We start from the raw sequence: 19774 nt of genomic DNA, 5'->3' as shown, positions 1-19774 counted from the left end.
CCTGGTGCATCATAAGCACACAATAAATACTTGCTGAAAGAATGAGTGAAAAAATGAAAGAATGATCAGCTTTGTTTTCCCAATCTATTGCAAATTCTTTTAAAACAGGAAACTGATCTTTTTCTGTATATATCCCAACTACCTAGCACTATGCTACCTCAGTCAGCCTCAGCTAAGTCATGATATTTTCACATTTCCAGATGATTTTTCAAATGAATGAATAATTAGGTGAATGAATAAACTAATGCATAATAAAGAAGCCACCATGTAGGTCCACAGTGACATACATCTAGAAGGCATAAAATGCATTTTAACTGTATTCTTAAATTTATTAAATCAGATACATCTATGTATATGAAATCAAATAGTTTTGCCAGAAGGTCTATTTTATCAGCTTAAAATAAAACATGGCAGATGCAAAACTTATATTCAAGCATTTTTGGAGACTGAGGTGGGCAGATCGCTTGAGCTCTGGAGTTCAAGACCAGCCTGGGCAACACGGGGAAACCATGTCTCTACAAAAAATATAAAAATTAGCTAGGCATGGTGACATTTCCCTATAATCCCAGCTACTTGGGAGGCAGAGGTGGGAGGATTACTTGAGCCCAGGAGGTGGTGGTTGCATTGAGCCTGAGCTGAGATCACACCACTGCATTCTAGCCTGGGTGACAGGGTGAGATCTTGTCTCAAAAAAACAAAAAACAAAAAACAAAACACATATATTCAGTTCTTTTCATTCTGTAGTTTTTGCTGACATTTTGATAGGAGAAGCCTTACCTCCAATAGAATTCTTTACATCTATTGAAACATTTTCTTGTAAAAAAAAAAAAAAAGGATCTATTTAAAACATTTAATGATAATGTTTAAGCCATAAAAACATCAGATACACAATGGTTTAAAAACCCTAAATTACATAGTTTAATGACAGTTGTCTAATTTGATGTTTTATTTTCCTCCCATTACAAAACATATGCATTCATCAAACTCAGTATAGGATGTCTTGGTTTATTTTGTGCTGCTATAATGGAATACCAAAGACCAGATTACTTATAAAGAACAGAGATTTATTTCTTACAGTTCTGAAGGCTGGAAAATCCAAAATCAAGGGCTTTGCATCTGGACAGAGTCTTTATCCCATGAGGAAGGTGGCAGGGTGAGAGAGCACGTTCGTGAAAGAAAGAGAGAGAGAAAGAGGGAGATAAAGGAGGGATTGAGAGAGTCAGAACTCATCCTTTTATCAGGAAGCCACTTATGAGATAACTAACCCACTCTTTCAATAATTACATTAATTCATTCATAAGGGCACAGCCCTCATGAGCTAATCACCTCTTGAAGATTCCACTTCTCAATACTGCTACTTTGGGAATTAAGTTTCTAACACATAAAGTTTGGGAAATGCATTCAAACCATGCATAGGGTACAATACGCTTTTATTGTACATATATGTTGTAAAATTTTTCATATAATGATTTTACTTCCCTTTTTAGAGACTGAAAATATGGGCAATTCAGTAATGTACTTCATAGAGTTTTGTGTTCAACTATTCAAAATGTTTTTCTAAATAGTGTTTGCATTTTTTTCACTCAACATATATTTATTGAATAACTCTTGATTGCACAGCAATGTTACATATTTTGGCCTTATAGCAGTCAATAAAACAGACAAAATTTCTAGTCTGATGAATTTTGTATTCTAGTGAGAGTAAGCATATAATAGACAAGTACATATATGAAGATATCAATTTTAGATGCTGGTAAATACCATGAAGATATTAAGATAGGATAATTAGAAAAATAATGTTAGTTTCTGATACAGTAAATTTGAGGCTCTTAATATGGATTCACATTTTCTTGGCAAATTATCTACTTTTAAACCATTTGCAGATAATGCAGTAGATAGAGCTCTAGTAAAATCCTATTAGCCGTTGTTCTTTAGAAAAATTGGATGGATTACTTTTTCTGAGATAAGACCTGTTACAAAAAAAGTTTTAGTGTGACAGAGATTGCCGCATGTAAACCCTTTGATGACTACCTTAAATTAGGTCAAGCAATATTTTAAGACTTTAAAGATGAAGGGAAACAGCATAATACAATGAGCAGAGCTCTTGACTAGAAGTTTGTAGCTCATATTTTAAACCTAATTTTTCTGCTAATGAAGCCTATGACTTTGAATACCACCTTACTTGTGAGTTTCAACTTCATTTGTGAAGATGAAGACTTTGAACAAGATGATCTTTCAGGCATCTTAAAGCTTAACGTTGTTATTATTTATTATTATTTTTAGACACAAAAGAAAATATCAGTGTTGCAGATACTCTTCAAAAAGTTTGGGCTATATTGGAAATGAATTTAGAACAGTATGCGGTTTCTCTCTTAAGGTAAAGCAGTCAAATGATATTTTTATTGCAGTATATTGTCCTTTTGTCAAAGTCCAGTTTGAATACTACCATGTTTGTTGAGTGCTCCCCAGTCACTGCAGCTGGAACCACACCATTACTTTGGACCTTCCACAATATTTTCTCTGAAACATTTCTATGGTACTTGTTACTTTTTGTTTATGTTTTAATTGCACGGAACTAAAATTCTAAGCAGAAAACCTCTAGGAGCAGAACAAAATTTCCTTAAAACTTACGGTGCTGAGAAGACAAAAATTAAAGTTTAGGACCTGGTAAGGGATGGGATCCCAGTTAACAAATAGTCAGATGAAATCCTTGGAGGGCAACACTTTCGAAACAGGGGCAAGGCCTCGGTAGATTGAACCTTAGAAAAACTGCATTCTAGCCATAACTCATGTCCAACAGTCAAGCTAACCTGAACAAAACAGAAAAAAATTACACACCCACCCACCTCCCCCACTATATATATACACACTGTACATTATGGAAAATATGTGGAACCATACCCTCTGGTTATTTAGATTTCAGAGGTGACAGAAGAAAAAAACATCTAAACATGACTGTTGTGAAAATGAGCAAGAAAATAAATAATAAAAAAGAGAAAATAGACTAAAAGTTTGAGCATTTAATTAATAAAACACAGACAAATGGAAAGTACATCAATGAACATTTTAATAACCAAAATTAGGAACTCATTAATGAATTTAACCACAGATTAGGCATAGTAGAAGAAGAGTTTAGTGAACTGGGTAATATATCAATAAAAAGTATCCCAAGTGAAGCTAAGAGAAAATGAGTGGAAAATAGCATAAGGGACTTGTGGGGCATTCTCAGAAAGCTTAGTGTGTAAGTAATTGGAGTGACAGAAAGTACAAAGATAACAGGTGAGAACCTTCCTAAACTGATAAAAGACATCAATTTGCATTTTCAGGAGACTCTGCAGACCCCATGCAGATTACTTGATTAATCTTTACTCCAGAACCCATTTCCTAAAAGGGTTACACTTTTGCCTAAAGTTTTAATTGTTTGAATGCACATAAGGAGCACAAACCCTCTTTTCCAACCTGCTTTTGTATTTTGGGGCTACCAGGAGGAGATCTGTAGGTCAGATCTTACACCTAATTTTCATGAAAACGATGTGCTAAAAAGTGAGCGCCCCTATTAGGGAATAGGATCAGTACAACAGAGAGGTGTATTTGAAACACTAGCATAATACCTTCAGGAGGTTGTTGTTCTTCTCCATGTGATCTTTCCACTACAGTCAAGACCATTTCACGGAATCTCAGCTTACAGAGGCCATGCTCTTTCAATGCTTTGAGTTCTGATATGATACAGACGCCATGCTCTTTCAATGCTTTGAGTTCTACATATGCATTTCTTGGACAGATAAAACCAAAAAGTCTGTTATTTAAACTCAAATGCCAGTGGCATCCAAAGCTACCTTATCCTAGCAGGCATTAATTCTATGGTTAAGAGCACATAATTTGACACAAGACCTGAAGCTAACCCCAGCTGTATTAATTATTGTTATCTAAGATAAGATTCTTATCCTCTCTAAACTTAATTTTTATATGTAGCATAGGGATAATAATATCTACTGTCTAATACTATTCCCTCATAAATCTGTAAAAATAAATTAAAGTAGACAGGTAGACTTAGCACAATGCCACAGATTGAATCATTACAGAAAAGTAGCCATTGTGAACATTGGTATTGTCATTACTACTACATGTGGAAGTTTGAGGTTCTGAAGCCTAACCTTTCAATTGCAACTCTGAAGGGGAAGAACTTTCCCCAAGTCAACGGGGAAGATTAAGTTTACCAATTTATGATTTAGTCTTAAGATTTAATCCCATTTGAATTCCATTTCATCTTTTTTTTTTTTTAGACGGAGTCTCGCTCTGTCACCCAGGCTGGAGTGCAGTGGCACAATCTGGGCTCAATGAGAACTCCGCCTCCTGGGTTCACACCATTCTCCTGCCTCAGCCTCCAGAGTAGCCGGGACTACAGGCTCCTGCCACCAGGCCCGGCTAATTTTTTGTATTTTTAATAGAGACATGGTTTCACCGTGTTAGTCAGGATGGTCTTGATCTCCTGACCTCGTGATCCACCCGCCTCAGCCTCCCAAAGTGCTGGGATTACAGGCTGAGCCACCATGCGAGGCCGAATCCCATTTCATCTTAACAATCCAATCCAATTGTGTGGACACACACAGAGAGAACAGACCCTCTTGTACAAGTTATTTCTGCATTCTGAGGCCTATCATAAGAAAATACGTGGGTCAGATCTTGCACCCAATTTTCTTGCAAATGATGTCTAAAAAACAAACTCCCCTATGAGGGCATCGTATCAGATAAAAATCTGACTAAATTGAAACTAATTCTTAATTAAGACTAACTCTTCCAACTCAGTCAGGTACTTCACCCTAGGTCATTCAAAATATTCTGTATAGTTCATCAGGATTTTGAAAGCCTTACATTCATTAAAAGGGTAGAATGTTTCACAGGAGCAGTGACATCTGGGAAGACCAGAAATCACCGTCATTTTAGAATGGTGTAGGTCCCGTTCCAGTCAATTCCCACTGCGACCGGCTTAATTCCCATGTTGGTTGAGCCAACATCCTTGTATAGATTAGGCCAGCCCTGTGTGAGTTACAGGAGTGTCCTGCATTGACAGATCTGCACTTTATAGCTCCTAGTTAGAATTATCATACCACTGATCATCCAAACTAGGACATTAACAAGAAAAGATGGAGAACTGTTAGTAATTAGTCCAGTACTGTAAGTATAAACCACAGCTATCCCAGGCAAACCAGATATATGGTTACCCTATTATTTGTCATTGTCACCATTTTAAAAGGTCTTTTAAACCCCTTCCAAGTATAATCCTGTTAGTTTCCTCCTACCAAAAGCCTATGATCAACAAAAACCTAACAAAAACCAATGATGAAATGGAGTATGTGAGTTTTGTCTTCCACGAGGACCACCATGTCTTTGCTTTCCACTGACAATCAATGAAAACTTCTGCCTTCTGAAAGACAGGAACACCTCTGGCTCTGTCTAGACCTCTAAAAGGGAACCATTTGCTGTGGCTATAAGACTTCCATCCCAGCTAATACCTGAGACATTGTATATAGGGCCTTGTATTCCCAGTGCTACTAAGGGCACATCCGGTTTCTGGCAGAATGGGAAGGATAAGACCCGGAAAATCCGTCACATCATCATTCCCATTATGTTCTGGAATATGTCACAGTCTTCTAGGGGGAAAACGTGGAGAAACCTCAGCTCCATAATTAGTTTAGCAGTGAATGCTCTACTCCCTTATACCCTCAGAAATCATGCAGGAGGAAAGCCAGCACTCTCCACTTGTGCATGGCCTCAGATTTTTTAAATCTATTTTTCCAAACATATTTCTCACTTTAAACTCCATTTCAGTCTCCATTCTCTACTTTAATTCCAGGCCCTTCAGTGACTCTCAGCCAGTTTTGTTGCTGGTTTGCTTGCTTCTAGTTTTTCTATCCTTATAGCTTCAACTTTGGTTCTGGTTTCCCAGCTATAAACTTTACTCCCTCAATCATGGATCATGTTCTCCTTTAAGAGCCTCAGACAACCTTGGGCACCTTTGACAGATATCTTTTGTGAGTGACCTAAAATGGGTCCCCATCCTTTGGCACCATGTATCAGGGACTACACAGAACCCCTTTGATCAAGATCACAATCTAGCAAACAATGACTTGCAATATCTTACACTATTTTTATTTCTTTTTGTAAATAGAGTTTATCTTTAAAGTGGCTTTTGCCATTGATACTTAATTTATTTTTATATTTCTAGACTAATGTTTAAAAGCAAGTGCAAGTCTTTGGAATCTTATCCGTGCTATCAAGATGAAGAAACTAAGATTGCTTTGGCGGATTATACTGTGACTTATCAAGAGCAGCCACCAAATTCTTGGTTTATAGTATTCAGGTAAGGTTATTATAGAATGACAAATATGTCTCTAAATGACTTGCAGTATCTATATTTATGAATATTTATTTATGATAGTAGTAAAGGTATTAGCTTCTGGGTTGCTTTCATAAGTTAGTTAAAATTCTTCCACACTTCGCATTTTAAATGAGATATTATATAAAATTTTTATATATTCATCAAAATATGAAGAATTTTTACTAATTATTAGAAACTTTTAGGTTTGTGATAAAAATAATATAACAAATTAATATGCTTTTAGAATAGAAAAAGATCCTTCAATTTCTAAGCAATAGCATATCTGGTAAAAGTCACAAATTACTTATAAAATTGAATTTTTTAATAAAGTTTGCATTTACTTGACAAAATAGCATATGAATAGTAATTTTTAAAAGAAAATAATATGTGTGCCTTTTAGTTATTTGGAACTTTGGAGTTTTAAAAAAAATTTCTTGGCATTGATGCAAATTTCAAACTTCCTTTAACATTCATGTCAAGGGAAAGTTCATGCTTTTGTAATTACAGAGAAACATTTTTGGTTCCTCAAGATATGATTTTGGTTCCCAAAGTATATACTACACTTCCAGTCTGTATCCTACACGTTGTTAATAATGACACAATGGAGCAAGTGCCCAAGGTGTTCCAAAAAGTGGTGCCTTATCTTTATACCAAGAATAAGGTAGGTATAAACTGTATTCTCCACATATGATAGAATGGCAGTGAAAAGTCATCAGCTTGTAGAGGGTCCTGAAGGGAGGGCAGAGTTGTTTTTAATCTACTTAACAGGCAAATAAGGCCCTGATCTTTCACTATAGAAGTCCCATATATTTAACAGTAGGAGGCATTTAATGTAAATGCTAAAGCATTCTTCACCTCTCAATCCTCTTTCTTCTTCTCCCCAAAGAAAACATGGCAAAAAGAAAGCACTGGAAATTCTAATTATTGAAATTTAAGAAGCATATGAATGCTTAAAATAGAAATGAATCTAAAGAGCTCCTTTAGCCTTATCCCAAAACCAAATCAGATGATTGTCTTTGTTTCCCACTGGGTTTTTATTCTACTCCTGTATATTTCAGAAAATTGTGGTCACATAGCCACCAACCATCACCACCTCATTTTGAGGGCTGCATAAATTCCTTCACCAGCCAGAGGTACTTGGGGACCTTTCTGTGGCTGAATGATAGACCCTGATCTGTGACCTTCATTCAAACCACATTGCTTCTCTGTTCATTTAAATTTCATATTTGCCATTCTAACTAGTGTGAGATGGTATCCCATTGTGGTTTTGATTTGCATTTCTCTGATGGCTAGTGATGATGAAGATTTTTTCATGTGTCTGTTGGCTGCATAAATGTCTTCTTTTGAGAAGCATCTGTTCATATCCTTTGCCCACTTTTTGATGGGGTTGTTTTTTTCTTGAAAATTTGTTTGAGTTCTTTGTAGGTTCTAGATATTAGCCCTTTGCCAGATGAGTAGATTGCAAAAATGTTCTCCCATTCTGTTGGTTGCGTGTTCACTCTGATGGTAGTTTCTTTTGCTGTGCAGAAGCTCTTTAGTTTAATTAGATCCTGTTTGTCAATTTTGGCTTTTGTTGTCATTGCTTTTGATGTTTTAGACATGAAGTCCTTGCCCATGCCTATGTCCTGAATGGTATTGCCTAGGTTTTCTTCTAGGGTTTTTATGGTTTTAGGTCTGACATTTAAGTCTCTAATCCATCTTGAATTAATTTTTGTATAAGGAGTAAGGAAGGGATCCAGTTTCAGCTTTCTACATGTGGCTAGTCAGTTTTCCCAGCACCATTTATTAAATAGGGAATTCTTTCCCCATTTATTGTTTTTGTCAGGTTTGTCAAAGATCAGATGGTTGTAGATGTGTGGTATTATTTCTGAGGGCTCTGTTCTGTTCCATTGGTCTGTATTTCTGTTTTGGTACCAGTACCATGCTGTTTTGGTTACTGTAGCCTTGTAGTATAGTTTGAAGTCAGGTAGTGTGATGCCTCCAGCTTTGTTCTTTTGGCTTAGGATTGTCTGTGGGCTCTGTTTTGGTTTCATATGAACTTTAAAGCAGTTTTTTCCAATTCTGTGAAGAAACTCATTGGTAGCTTAATGGGGATGGCACTGAATCTATAAATTACCTTGGGCAATATGGCCATTTTCACAATATTGATTCTTCCTATCCATGAGCATGGAATGTTCTTCCATTTGTTTGTGTCCTCTTTTATTTCATTGAGCAGTGGTTTGTAGTTCTCCTTGAAGAGGTCCTTCACATCCCTTGTAAGTTGGATTCCTAGGTATTTTATTCTCTTTGAAGGTATTGTGAATGGGAGTTCACTCATGATTTGGCTCTCTATTTGTCTGTTATTGGTGTATAAGAATGCTTGTGATTTTTGCACATTGATTTTGTATCCCGAGACTTTGCTGAAGTTACTTATCAACTTAAGGAGATTTTGGGCTGAGATGATAGGGTTTTCTAAATATACAATCATGTCATCTGCAAACAGGGACAATTGGACTTCCTCTTTTCCTAATTGAATACGCTTTATTTCTCCTGCCTGATTGCCCTGGCCAGAACTTCCAACTCTATGTTGAATAAGAGTGGTGAGAGAGGGCATCCCTGTCTTGTGCCAGTTTTCAAAGGGAATGTTTACAGTTTTTGCCCATTCAGTATGATATTGGCTGTGAGTTTGTCAGAAATAGCTCTTATTATTAAAAAGTCAGGAAACAACAGGTGCTGGAGAGGATGTGGAGAAATAGGAACACTTTTACATTGTCGGTGGGACTGTAAACTAGTTCAACCATTGTGGAAGACAGTATGGCGATTCCTCAAGGATCTAGAACTAGAAATACCATTTGACCCAGCCATCCCATTACTGGGTATATACCCAAAGGATTATAAACCATGCTGCTATAAAGACACACGCACGCGTATATGTATTGCGGCCCTATTCACAATAGCAAAGACTTGGAACCAACCGAATGTCCATCAATGACAGACTGGATGAAGAAAATGTGACACATATACACCATGGAATACTATGCAGCCATGAAAAAGGATGAGTTCATGTCCTTTGTAGGGACATGGATGCAGCTGGAAACCATCATTCTCAGCAAACTATCACAAGAACAGAAAACCAAACACTGCATGTTCTCACTCATAGGTGGGAATTGAACAATGAGAACACTTGGACACAGGAAGGGGAACATCACACACCAGGGCCTGTCATGGGGTGGGGACAGAGGGGAGGGATAGCATTAGGAGATATACCTAATGTAGATGATGAGTTGATGGGTGCAGCACACCAACATGGCACATGTATACACATGTAACAAACCTGCACATTGTGCACATGTACCCTAGAAGTATAATAATGAAAAAAAATAAATCACACACTCTCCCCCCCCAAAAAAATAATAAATAAAATAAATCTCATATTTGTCTTTTCAATCATTTCCTCTAAGAGAAAATCACAACAAATAATAATGTATACCTAGCTGGATATGAAGAGGACGGTTTTAGCTCTGATCTTCCATTCTGTAGCTTTATGTTTTTGAACCTCTTCATTTTTATTTTTGAGTTATGTCTGTACTTGACCTCTGAGATTCATTTCAGCCTATGATTCTATACATTATTTTGTGTAAATTAGAATATACTTATCTCATGAATACTGCTTTTGTTTAAAAGAAGGATAAATTTAAAAATGTATTAACTCCATGCAAATCCTAATAGCTCTTTCATGCTGTCTTAGAGATTTTAGGAAACATTTTAAAAATAAGGGCAATTAAATTTTTGATGAAACTACTTAACCCCATTGATACATATGTGTGTGTGTATATGTGTATATTATATACATATATAATCTGTGGTTTTGAAAATTTTTTAATAATTTTATTATAATTTAAAAGTTGTATGTGTTTCATTAAAACCTTAGCATGTTTTTCTATAATTTTTAATAAGATAGATTTTTTTACATTGCAATCAGATTTTATTAAATTTGAAGATATTATCAAATTGTAACTTGGGCTTAAATTACTTTTATTTTGTATTAAATTTGGCAAGTTTAACATTTACATTTTATAAGCAAATCTGATAAACATCAATATTTTTGTATACAGTTATCTATGTTTGGAATTATACACCTGAACATAATTTTTAAAAACTCACTTGATTAAAGTCAATGCATCAATATATTATTTTTACTTATTATTCTTGTCAATTACCTTGAAAGGGCATTTACATATCACTTAAAAACAGAATATTTTGTTAATAAAATTCAATTTCTGTACATCAAACATGTATTTACAAATTTTATTTGACCCACACAATTTCCTTTTATACTATATTTATTCTTCCCCATGTCCTAACAAATGATATCTCTAAACCAAGCTCGTCTAACCCACGGCCCATAGGCTGCATGTTGCCCAGGATGACTTTAAATATATCCCAACACAAATTCGTAAACTTTCTTAAAACACTATGAGATATTTTTGTGATTCTTTTTCTTTAAGCTCCTCAGCTATCGTTAGTGTTAGTGTATTTTGTGCATGGCCCAAAACAATTCTTCCATTGTGGCCCAGGGAAGCCAAAAGATTGGACACCCCTCCTCTAAACCTGACCTTTCTGCAGCAGAACGCCTTGGGTTAAACCAAACTATAGAGCTAGTTCTTCACGAACAAATTTGTCCAAGCACCAGTGGATTATTTTTTGAATGTTTTTGAAGTTTGAGCTAGACTTCCTTTTGAATAGAAACAATTTATTTAATTTGTGATTAGAATTCAAAAGTCACAAAGATTAAGAGAAAGAAGATGATTTAATTTAAAGGGAGACTCTATCAAGGTTATAGATGTCATCAAATTCTATCTATGAATTCTGTATTACTCGATAAATAGACTAATGCTAGTCTTGAATACTTCATTTTGGAAGAGATCTTTAAAGAATATTTGGTTGAGCCAAGTACGAATCTGATTGTTATTTACATCTAGCATGCTTCTTTGGGTTGGGTTGGGTTTGGTTTTTGTCTTAGAAACTCCACTGTAGACCTCCCTTTCTTGATTAAGCTTGAATTTTTCAGAAGTTCTAAGTGATACATTTTGAGTCAACGATCAGAAGAACATTCTAGCTCCACTTAACTCTTATTTTTAAGTTGTAAATTGAGATTGCAGCAAACATCTTCCTATCTCATATTTTATCTCTTCTACCCTCTCACTCTAGCCAGCTCTGTTTAGAAAGAAAGTTAAGGCTGGGCGCAGTGGCTCATGTCCATAATCCCAGCACTTTGGTAGGCCAAAGCGGGTGGATCACCTGAGATCAGGAGTTCGAGACCAGCCTGGAAAACATGGCAAAACCCCATCTCTACTAATAATACAAAAATTAGCCAAGTGTGGTGGCGTGTGCCTGTAGTCCTAGCTACTAGGGAGGCTGAGGCAGGAGAATCACTTGAACCCAGAAGACGGAGATTGCAGTGAGCCGTGATCATGCCACTGCTCTGCAGCCTGGGTGACAAGAGCGAAACTCCATCTCCAAAAAGAAAAAAAGTTAAAAGTGGAGAAATTGTGGAGGAGAATATCAAGCTGTGTGAAAAGTGGTCCCTTTTGTGCTGCAGTTTTCCTCTCTGCATAATTCTTGATCTTTGAACATTTATCCAAACAACCTTTGTCTCTGCTAAAATGTGGTTCCCAGAACTGAATGCTGCCTCTGAAAGTAATTCTGACCCACAAAGTGTAAAGAGGATCATTGCTCCATTGTTTTGTACCCTGTGAATGTGTCTGTCTTTTGGTACCTACAAGGCATATTGATATGGTGGACTCAGGAGACACCTCAAGAGAGAACATCTTTGGCTGATTAGATAATGTCTAAAACGCTATTGAGCAGTTATATAACTAGCAATCTCAGATGAAAATTTTGTGGCTAATTCTGCCCAGCAGGCTCTTCAAGAGGCATCCTGGCTCATATGAAATTCACCAGAGGCCTTGACATATGCCTGCATGAAATTCATAAACCCCATGTCTGCAACCTTTACCTGATGTTGTGTCTTCTAATCTTATGAAAAAAGTAAATAAGTTTTCGTTCCCAATAAACTCATGTTGCTTTTAAGAATAGGTTTTATCTTTGAGGTTCACATGAGACATCCTTTTTAAATGAGCTACAGCAGAACTTTGATAAGCACTATTATTAAACTTACTAGTCTGTGGTTTGCAGAGTATATATTCTTCTTAAGTTTGAAAAATCAGAATTGTTTACTTTATTTTTTTTTCATAAATACTCAAGACCATACACTGTAATTCAGAATACTGGTCTATAAGATCCCTCAATACTCAGTACTCAATTATATAACTCTTTTACTACTGAATCCATTTAGCATAGCCAAGTTCTGTCTTGTAATCCTATCACTGATTTAGCTTTGGATTTTCACTTACCAATATCTATCCCACCATTTAATAACTTTTTCCTTTGTAATTATTCTGAGTGGAAGCAGAAACAAAATAATTTAGTTTTGCCTCTTTAATTCATTAGTACAATAAACTCAAATAATGATAAAAATATCAACACATATGTGCATTACACTTTGCAAGTAAAAATGCTTTATTATACTTTTTTTTTTACTTGCCCCAAACATAATGTCATAAAGTCCTTATTGGTGTTGCAATTCTCATCTCATTATGGGGATTGGAATTCCAGCTAATATTTCTAGATGCATATGAAACTTTTTAAAAATTCATTCTGGCTTATATATGTGGATAGATAGATAGATAGATAGATAGATAGATAGATAGATAGATAGAATTTTTACTTCTGGAATCTAAACCTACCAGAGAGCTATCTGTGGACAGAGTACAGCGGGAAGACAAATCTATCTTTTTATTCTTTATTAGGGGCATCTGGAATTATAATCTCAGAATTACTTTGAACATTTACATCTGTTATGATATCATGCTTTTGATTCACTGACTTCTTAGCTAGCTATCCAACTATGTTAAACCAAGCTCTTCCCCATCATAAAGTAAGCCATTCCCAGGCTCTTGAGCTTCCCCTTTTCTGCTATCTAAAGAACTCATCCTCAATCACACATCAGGGTTCTGTGGAAGCAAATCAGCTATTAATTTTATAGCTTTACGTGTCATATCAACAGAATACATTTATTTGAACTCTTCTGCCTTTCTTACTTCAGTATTCCAGAAAGATGGATCTGGGAGACAGGAAAATCAAGTAAGAAGCTTTTGGGCTACTCTGGGATGGTGCAATGATAAGAATTTGCTGTGGGAGGCATTAGAAGAGGACATAGTAATCATCTATTGTGGTTAAGCACTTTATTTTATAGTTAAGGAACCACACAAAGGAAAATATCAGTTCATTGTTTTCCTGAAAACTTTGTAGGATAGTGCTTTCTAGGAGAAATTCCAAACATAATCCTAGTGATTCTATATTTATTAAGAGATCTTGGGACCTATAGATAATATCATAATAATAAGACATTTAGTACTATTAGATATTATACGTTTGAGAGAATAATAACGTAATTCATTTCTGTGTAATTTATCTTTCTTATAGAAGGGATATACTTTTGTGGCAGAAGCATTTACAGGTGACACGTACGTAACAGCCTCACGATGGAAACTGCGTCTCATTGGTTCTTCTGCTCCACTGCCATGCCTGTCTCGAGACTCTCCATGCAATACCTTTGCTATAAAGGAAATCCGAGATTACTACATACCCAATGATAAGAAAATTTTATTCAGGTACAAGTATATGACAGAAGGGGAAAGGCATTTCTAAAAAAATATTAATATTTTAGGATAAAAATAAATTCTGCAGTAAAATCCTGAGTCGGTTTTGAACTTCAAATTTTATATTCTTTTTGGAAACAATTAATTGAGTGCAATGTAATTATGTGGGTGTTATGTAAGATTAAGCCTGTATGACTACATATAATAGTAATGAGATTTCCTTAGTCTTCATTCTACTTGACTTTGATTAAAGATTCTTCATGACATGGCTTCCTCTTACTACTTTCTTCCTCTTCTGCTCCATCTCTGGCTAGTATTTTGTGGGAGTTTCTTTATCAGCCAACTCAGTCTTCTTTTCATGCTCACCTATGTGCAGTGTTCTCCTTAAATAGCCTAATCATAGATTCCACTGTCTTTCGTTAATCAGTCTTCAATGTCCCTGCACTACCTTCAGCCCTTATTACCTTCGGTCTATAGAATTGTTTTGTTTCTGGAATCCATGACTCTGTTTTATTCCCTTTTCTGCATTTAATCAGTTTTTTCTCTCTCTCCATATCCATTCACATACTCATCCTTTACTACCACAGTAATTGCCTTTCAACCACATATATTGAAACATGTGATTTGCCTGCTTTAAAACCTTTGATAATGTTCCATTGGCTACAGATCAACTCCGAAGCACATAGCATGTTTTTAGCATTCTTGAACAGATGCCTAACACAGTGCACTCTCCTGACAGAACTAATGACCACCTCTTGGTATATATGCCCAGAAATTTTATTTTGCTCAAGCCTTTCCTCTTGTCTCATGTGTCCTGTCACCACCTCTCCACTTAAAAAAAAAATTCATCACCTTTAATGATAATTTTCAGTAGTAAAATTCTTTGTGCTTAAACCTTCAAATATAATTAGTTAGCTCTGGTCATGTTCCTATAGTCCTTTGTTCTCTCTGAGACTGTGACACATCAAATTCTATCTAGTTAACTTCACATTGGCCACTATGAGAATCAACATTGATTGAAGGCAAGAATCATTTATTTTCAATATAGGACCTAACACAGTGTCTGATACATAATTGGCCTCCATTAACAACGTGTTGTTATTCAACATGTTGTTGGAATACTTATCTTCTCATTTTAATATACACTTCTCTGCACAGAAAATTTGGAAAATATGTGCTTTCTCAAGAAGGAAAGAAACATACCAATAACTAAAAAAAGCAATTGTGATAAAATATTTTAACTACTATGATAGGAAACCATCATATCACATGGCAGGGCCACTAATAGACTAAAAAGTGACATTTAACCTACTACCTAAATGAGTCCCAGAAGCTGTGTTAAAGTCATCAAGCTGAGTGGTGAGGAAGGTGAACAGGGAGCTGCTTAGGTAGCACAAGTGAAAGTTCATGAATATACAACCTTTTCTGGAAACTCAAGACATTGTTTTTTGTTTGCAGAGTTGGGTTTCAGCATGCTATAGTAAGAAGTAAGACCAGAATGTTAGCAAAGGCTTTCTGAGAAGAGCCTCACTGGACAAGAAGTATGGATTTTTACATTAGGAACAAGGGGACTCTTTAAAGGATTTTAAGAAAGATTCCATTATCAGATTTGTGTTAAAAATTATCTCTGCATAGCATGAATTTTAAAAAGTACATTTTATTTATATATATATATATATATATATATATATAGTTTTTTTGAGACAGAGTCTCACTCTGTCACCCAGGCCATAGTACAGCGGCATGATCTTGGCTCATTGCAACTTCTGCCTCCCAGGTTCAAGTTATTCTCATGCCTCAGCCTCCCAAGTAGCTGGGATTACAGGTGCATTCCACCAAGCCTTGTTAATTTTTGTATTTTTTGTAGAGATTGGGTCTTACCATGTTGTCCAGGCTAGTCTCAAATTCCTGGCCTCAAGTGATCTACCTGCCTCGGCCTCCCAAAGTCCTGGAATTACAGATGTGAGCAACTTCTCCCAGCCCGTTAATTATATAACAGAAAAGATGTTAGAACTTTATTATTTTTAAATTATATTTAATCATAAAAGACATGGAATATGAAAAAAAAAATTTCACTCAAGGCAGCAGTGTGTTGAATGAATGAAAGGGGAGCATAACCGGAGAGGGGGAAACCAGGTAAAAGCTTTGCAATAACCCAGGAGTGAGATTATGGCAGTCTGAAGTAGGGCAGCATATTGACCTGCGAGGACTCTGCCGTAACAAAAGTCCACACGCTGGGTGGGTGGCTTCAGCAATAGACATGCATTGTTGCAGAACTGTGGAAACTATTAACAGAAATGTGAGATCAAATTGTCAGCAGGATTGGTTACAACTGAGGCTGTGGGAGACAACCAGTTTCATGACTTTCTCCTGGCTTCTTGTGGTTTGCTGGTAATCTTTGGTTATCCTTAGCTTTTAGAAGCACCACATCTATCTCTGCCATCACCTTCACGTGGTGTTTTCCCCTGTATGCCTCTGTTTCCAAATTTCCCTCTTTTTTTACAGACAATCTTGCTTTGTTGCCCAGCTGGAGTTCAGTGGTACAATCATGGCTCACTGAAAACTCTAACTCCTGCCTCAGGCAATCCTCTCACCTCACCATAGCTGGTACTATGGGCATATACCACCATGCCCAGTTAATTATTTTTTAAATTTTTTGTAGAGACAGAGTCTTGCTATGTTGACCAGGCTGGTCTCAAACTCTTGGCCTCAAGCAATCCTCCTGCCTTGGTCTCCCAAAAGTGCTGGGTTTACAGACATGAGCCACAGTGCTCAGTCCTAAATTTCCCCTTTTTTAATGAGGACACCAATCATACTGGAGTAGAGCCCACTCTAATGACTTAATTTTAACTTGATTCTCTGCAAAAGACCCTATCTCCAACTAGGTGACATTGTGAAGCACTGGGGGTTAGAACTCCAACAGATCTTTGGTGGTAGGAGGGGACACAATTCAACCCATTACAGGCAGTGATAGGGAATCTGGAGAGAAGAAAAAGGATTTTCAGATATTGAGGTAAAATTGACAGCCTTGCTGGAGTTCTAGAGTTTGACTTGGGAAATGTGTGGATGATGTCATTTACTTAGAGGGGAGAAGCTCATTTGCAAGGTGGGCCATAGGAAGACAACTGATTCCTTTTTAGTTTTTAAATGTGGTGGTCAAGTGAAATAGCCAAGTGATACTGCATAGGTAGTTCCACCGTAGACATTGATTTGGGAGTCATGATTCTGTTACTGTTCCTGAAAGTGCCCAGGAAAGTTTGTAAAATGAGAATCAGACCCAGGACAGAACATGAAGACTCTCTGATGTTTGTGGGAATGTCTGTCAATGGAAGCAAAGCAGTCCCCAAATAGGAGGGAAAGTATAAAAGCTGCTGTGCTCGTAGGAGAAGAGTTTTTAAAGGAGGAAGAAATCCGGGTCCAGAGAACACTGTCAAGTTCTCCTGAGAGGTAAAAGAAGAAGAGAACCAAAGTTTCTATAGGATGGTGACAAACCCCTTGAAACCTTGGCAAGAGTAGGTTTAGCACCTGGTGTGTTAGTCCATTCTCACACTGCTATAAAGACATACCTGAGACTCGGTAATTTACGGAGAAAAGAGGTTTAATTGATTCACAGTTCTACAGTATGTACAGGAGGCATGGCTGGGGAAGCCTCAGGAATCTTACAATCATGGCAGAAGACAAAAAGGAAGCAGGAACGATCTTCACATGGCAAAGCAGGAGAGAGAGAGAGAGAGACAGAGAGAGAGAGAGTGAGAGACAGAGAGAGAGAGAGAGAGAAAGTGCTGTACACTTTCAAACACCCAGATCTCATGAGAACTCACTCACTATCATGAGGACAGGGGGATTTCCGTACCCATGATCCAATCACCTTCCACCAGGCTACTCCTCCAACACTGATTATCCTAATTCAACATGAGATTTGGGTGGGGACACAGAGCCAAACCATAGCACCGGTGTTGGTGATGGAGTAAGTACGTGGAAGATGGTAAGATGAGAAGAGTGGAGGCAGACAACTCTCCTTAGGTGCTGAGCTGGGAAGTTGGCAATGCAGTAGAGGCTGGACTGCAAGGTGGGCTGAAAGTTGCGTTGGTTTGTGTTTTTGCTTTGTTTTAATCTGTCTTAAAGATAGGAGAGAACTGTACTTATACACAAGCTAATTTCAAGGAGGAATAAAGAGTAGGGTCTTTTTAAGATACAGGAGAGGGGCCAGGCGTAGTGGCTCATGCCCATAATCCCAGTACTTTACAAGGCTGAGGAAGGAGGATTGCTTGAGCCCAGGAGTTCAAGAACAGCCTGGGTAACATAGTGAGATCCTGTCTCTACAAAAAAATAAAAATTTAGCTGAGCATGGTGGTGCATACCTGTAGTCCCAGCTATATTGGAGTCTGAGGCGGAAATATAATTTAAGCCCAGGAGTTTGAGGTGCAGTGAGCCATGATTGCACCACTGCACTCCAGCCTGTGCGACCTTTTTCATATATAGAGAGAGAAAAACGTGTCGTCTTTTAGTATCATCATATATATGAGAGACATGATACTCAGAAAAGCAAATTTCTAGAGAAATTAAAAGTTGATCGAATCCTGAGCATTTGTGAGGAATCACCTAAAATGAGAACAAAAAGCCAACTCTTTAATTGCATTAAAAGGGGAGTTGGAAAGAATGAATTAGACTGCATGTTTCCAGTCTTTTTGCAAGAGGTTTCCAAACGATTGATGAGGGGTGAAGGTGGAGGCTGTGGCTACTATTTTAATTTCTCTGTATTTTTGTGAATCACAGAAAATGCTATTATCAGTGAAGCTCCAAAGGCTTCTGCCAGGAGTGCTTTTTGTATAATAGAGAGGGTAGACGTGGCAGTAGTTTGCAGATCTATCAAGAGGTTTGGTGGCTTTTAGGGCTATCACGTTTTATATTTGTTTATTTATTTTTATTAAGTTCCGGTGTACCTGTGCAAGATATGCAGGTTTGTTACATAGGTAAACATGTGCCATGGTGGTTTGCTGCACCTGTCAACCCAACACCTAGGTATTAAGCTCAGCATGCATTAGCTCTTTTCCCTGATGCTCTCCCACCCTCAACCTCCCCCAACAGGCCCTAGTAAGTGTTGTTCCCCTCCCTGTGTCCATGTGTTCTCATTGTTCAGCTCCCACTTATAAGTGAAAATATGCAGTGTTTGGTTTTCTGTTCCCGCATTAGTTTGCTGAGGATAATGGCTTCCAGCTTCGTCTGTGTCCCTGCAAAGGACATGATCTTGTTCCTTTGTATGGCTGCATAGCATTTCATGGTGCATATGTACCACATTTTTTTATCCAATCTATCATTGATGGCATTTGGGTTAATTCCATGTCTTTGCTATTGTGAATAGTGCTGCAGTGAACATATGCGTGCATGTATCTTTATAATAGAATAACTTATATTTACCTGGGTATATACCCAGTAATGGGATTGCTAGGTCAAATGGTATTTCTGGTTCTAAATCTTTGAGGAATCACCACACCGTCTTCCACAGTGATTGAACTAATTTACATTCTCACCAACAGTGTAAAAGAGTTTCCATTTCTCCACAACCTCACCGGCATCTATCATTTCCTGACTTTAATAATCATCATTCTGACTGGCATGAGAGGGTATCTCATTGTGGTTTTGATTCACATTTCTCTAATGATCAGGGATGTTGAGCTATCTTTTATGTGTT

At 37.1% G+C, this 19774-nt stretch overlaps 1 protein-coding gene across 1 annotated transcript in view; it reads left to right on the top strand.

The window, feature by feature from the left end:
* ADGB (androglobin) overlaps positions 1-19774 on the top strand; it is a 234675-nt gene that overhangs the window by 148736 nt on the left and 66165 nt on the right. Inside the window, exons 23-26 of the mRNA XM_025383011.1 lie at positions 2284-2377; positions 6227-6361; positions 6887-7040; positions 13907-14094. Coding sequence (XP_025238796.1) covers positions 2284-2377; positions 6227-6361; positions 6887-7040; positions 13907-14094 — 571 coding nt within the window. The remainder of the gene's footprint in view (positions 1-2283; positions 2378-6226; positions 6362-6886; positions 7041-13906; positions 14095-19774) is intronic.

This window comes from Theropithecus gelada, chromosome 4 (assembly GCF_003255815.1).
Source record: "Theropithecus gelada isolate Dixy chromosome 4, Tgel_1.0, whole genome shotgun sequence".
Taxonomy (NCBI): Eukaryota; Metazoa; Chordata; class Mammalia; order Primates; family Cercopithecidae; genus Theropithecus; species Theropithecus gelada.
Note: the sequence above shows the minus strand (reverse complement) of the source record. Positions and strands in the feature narration are given on the sequence as shown.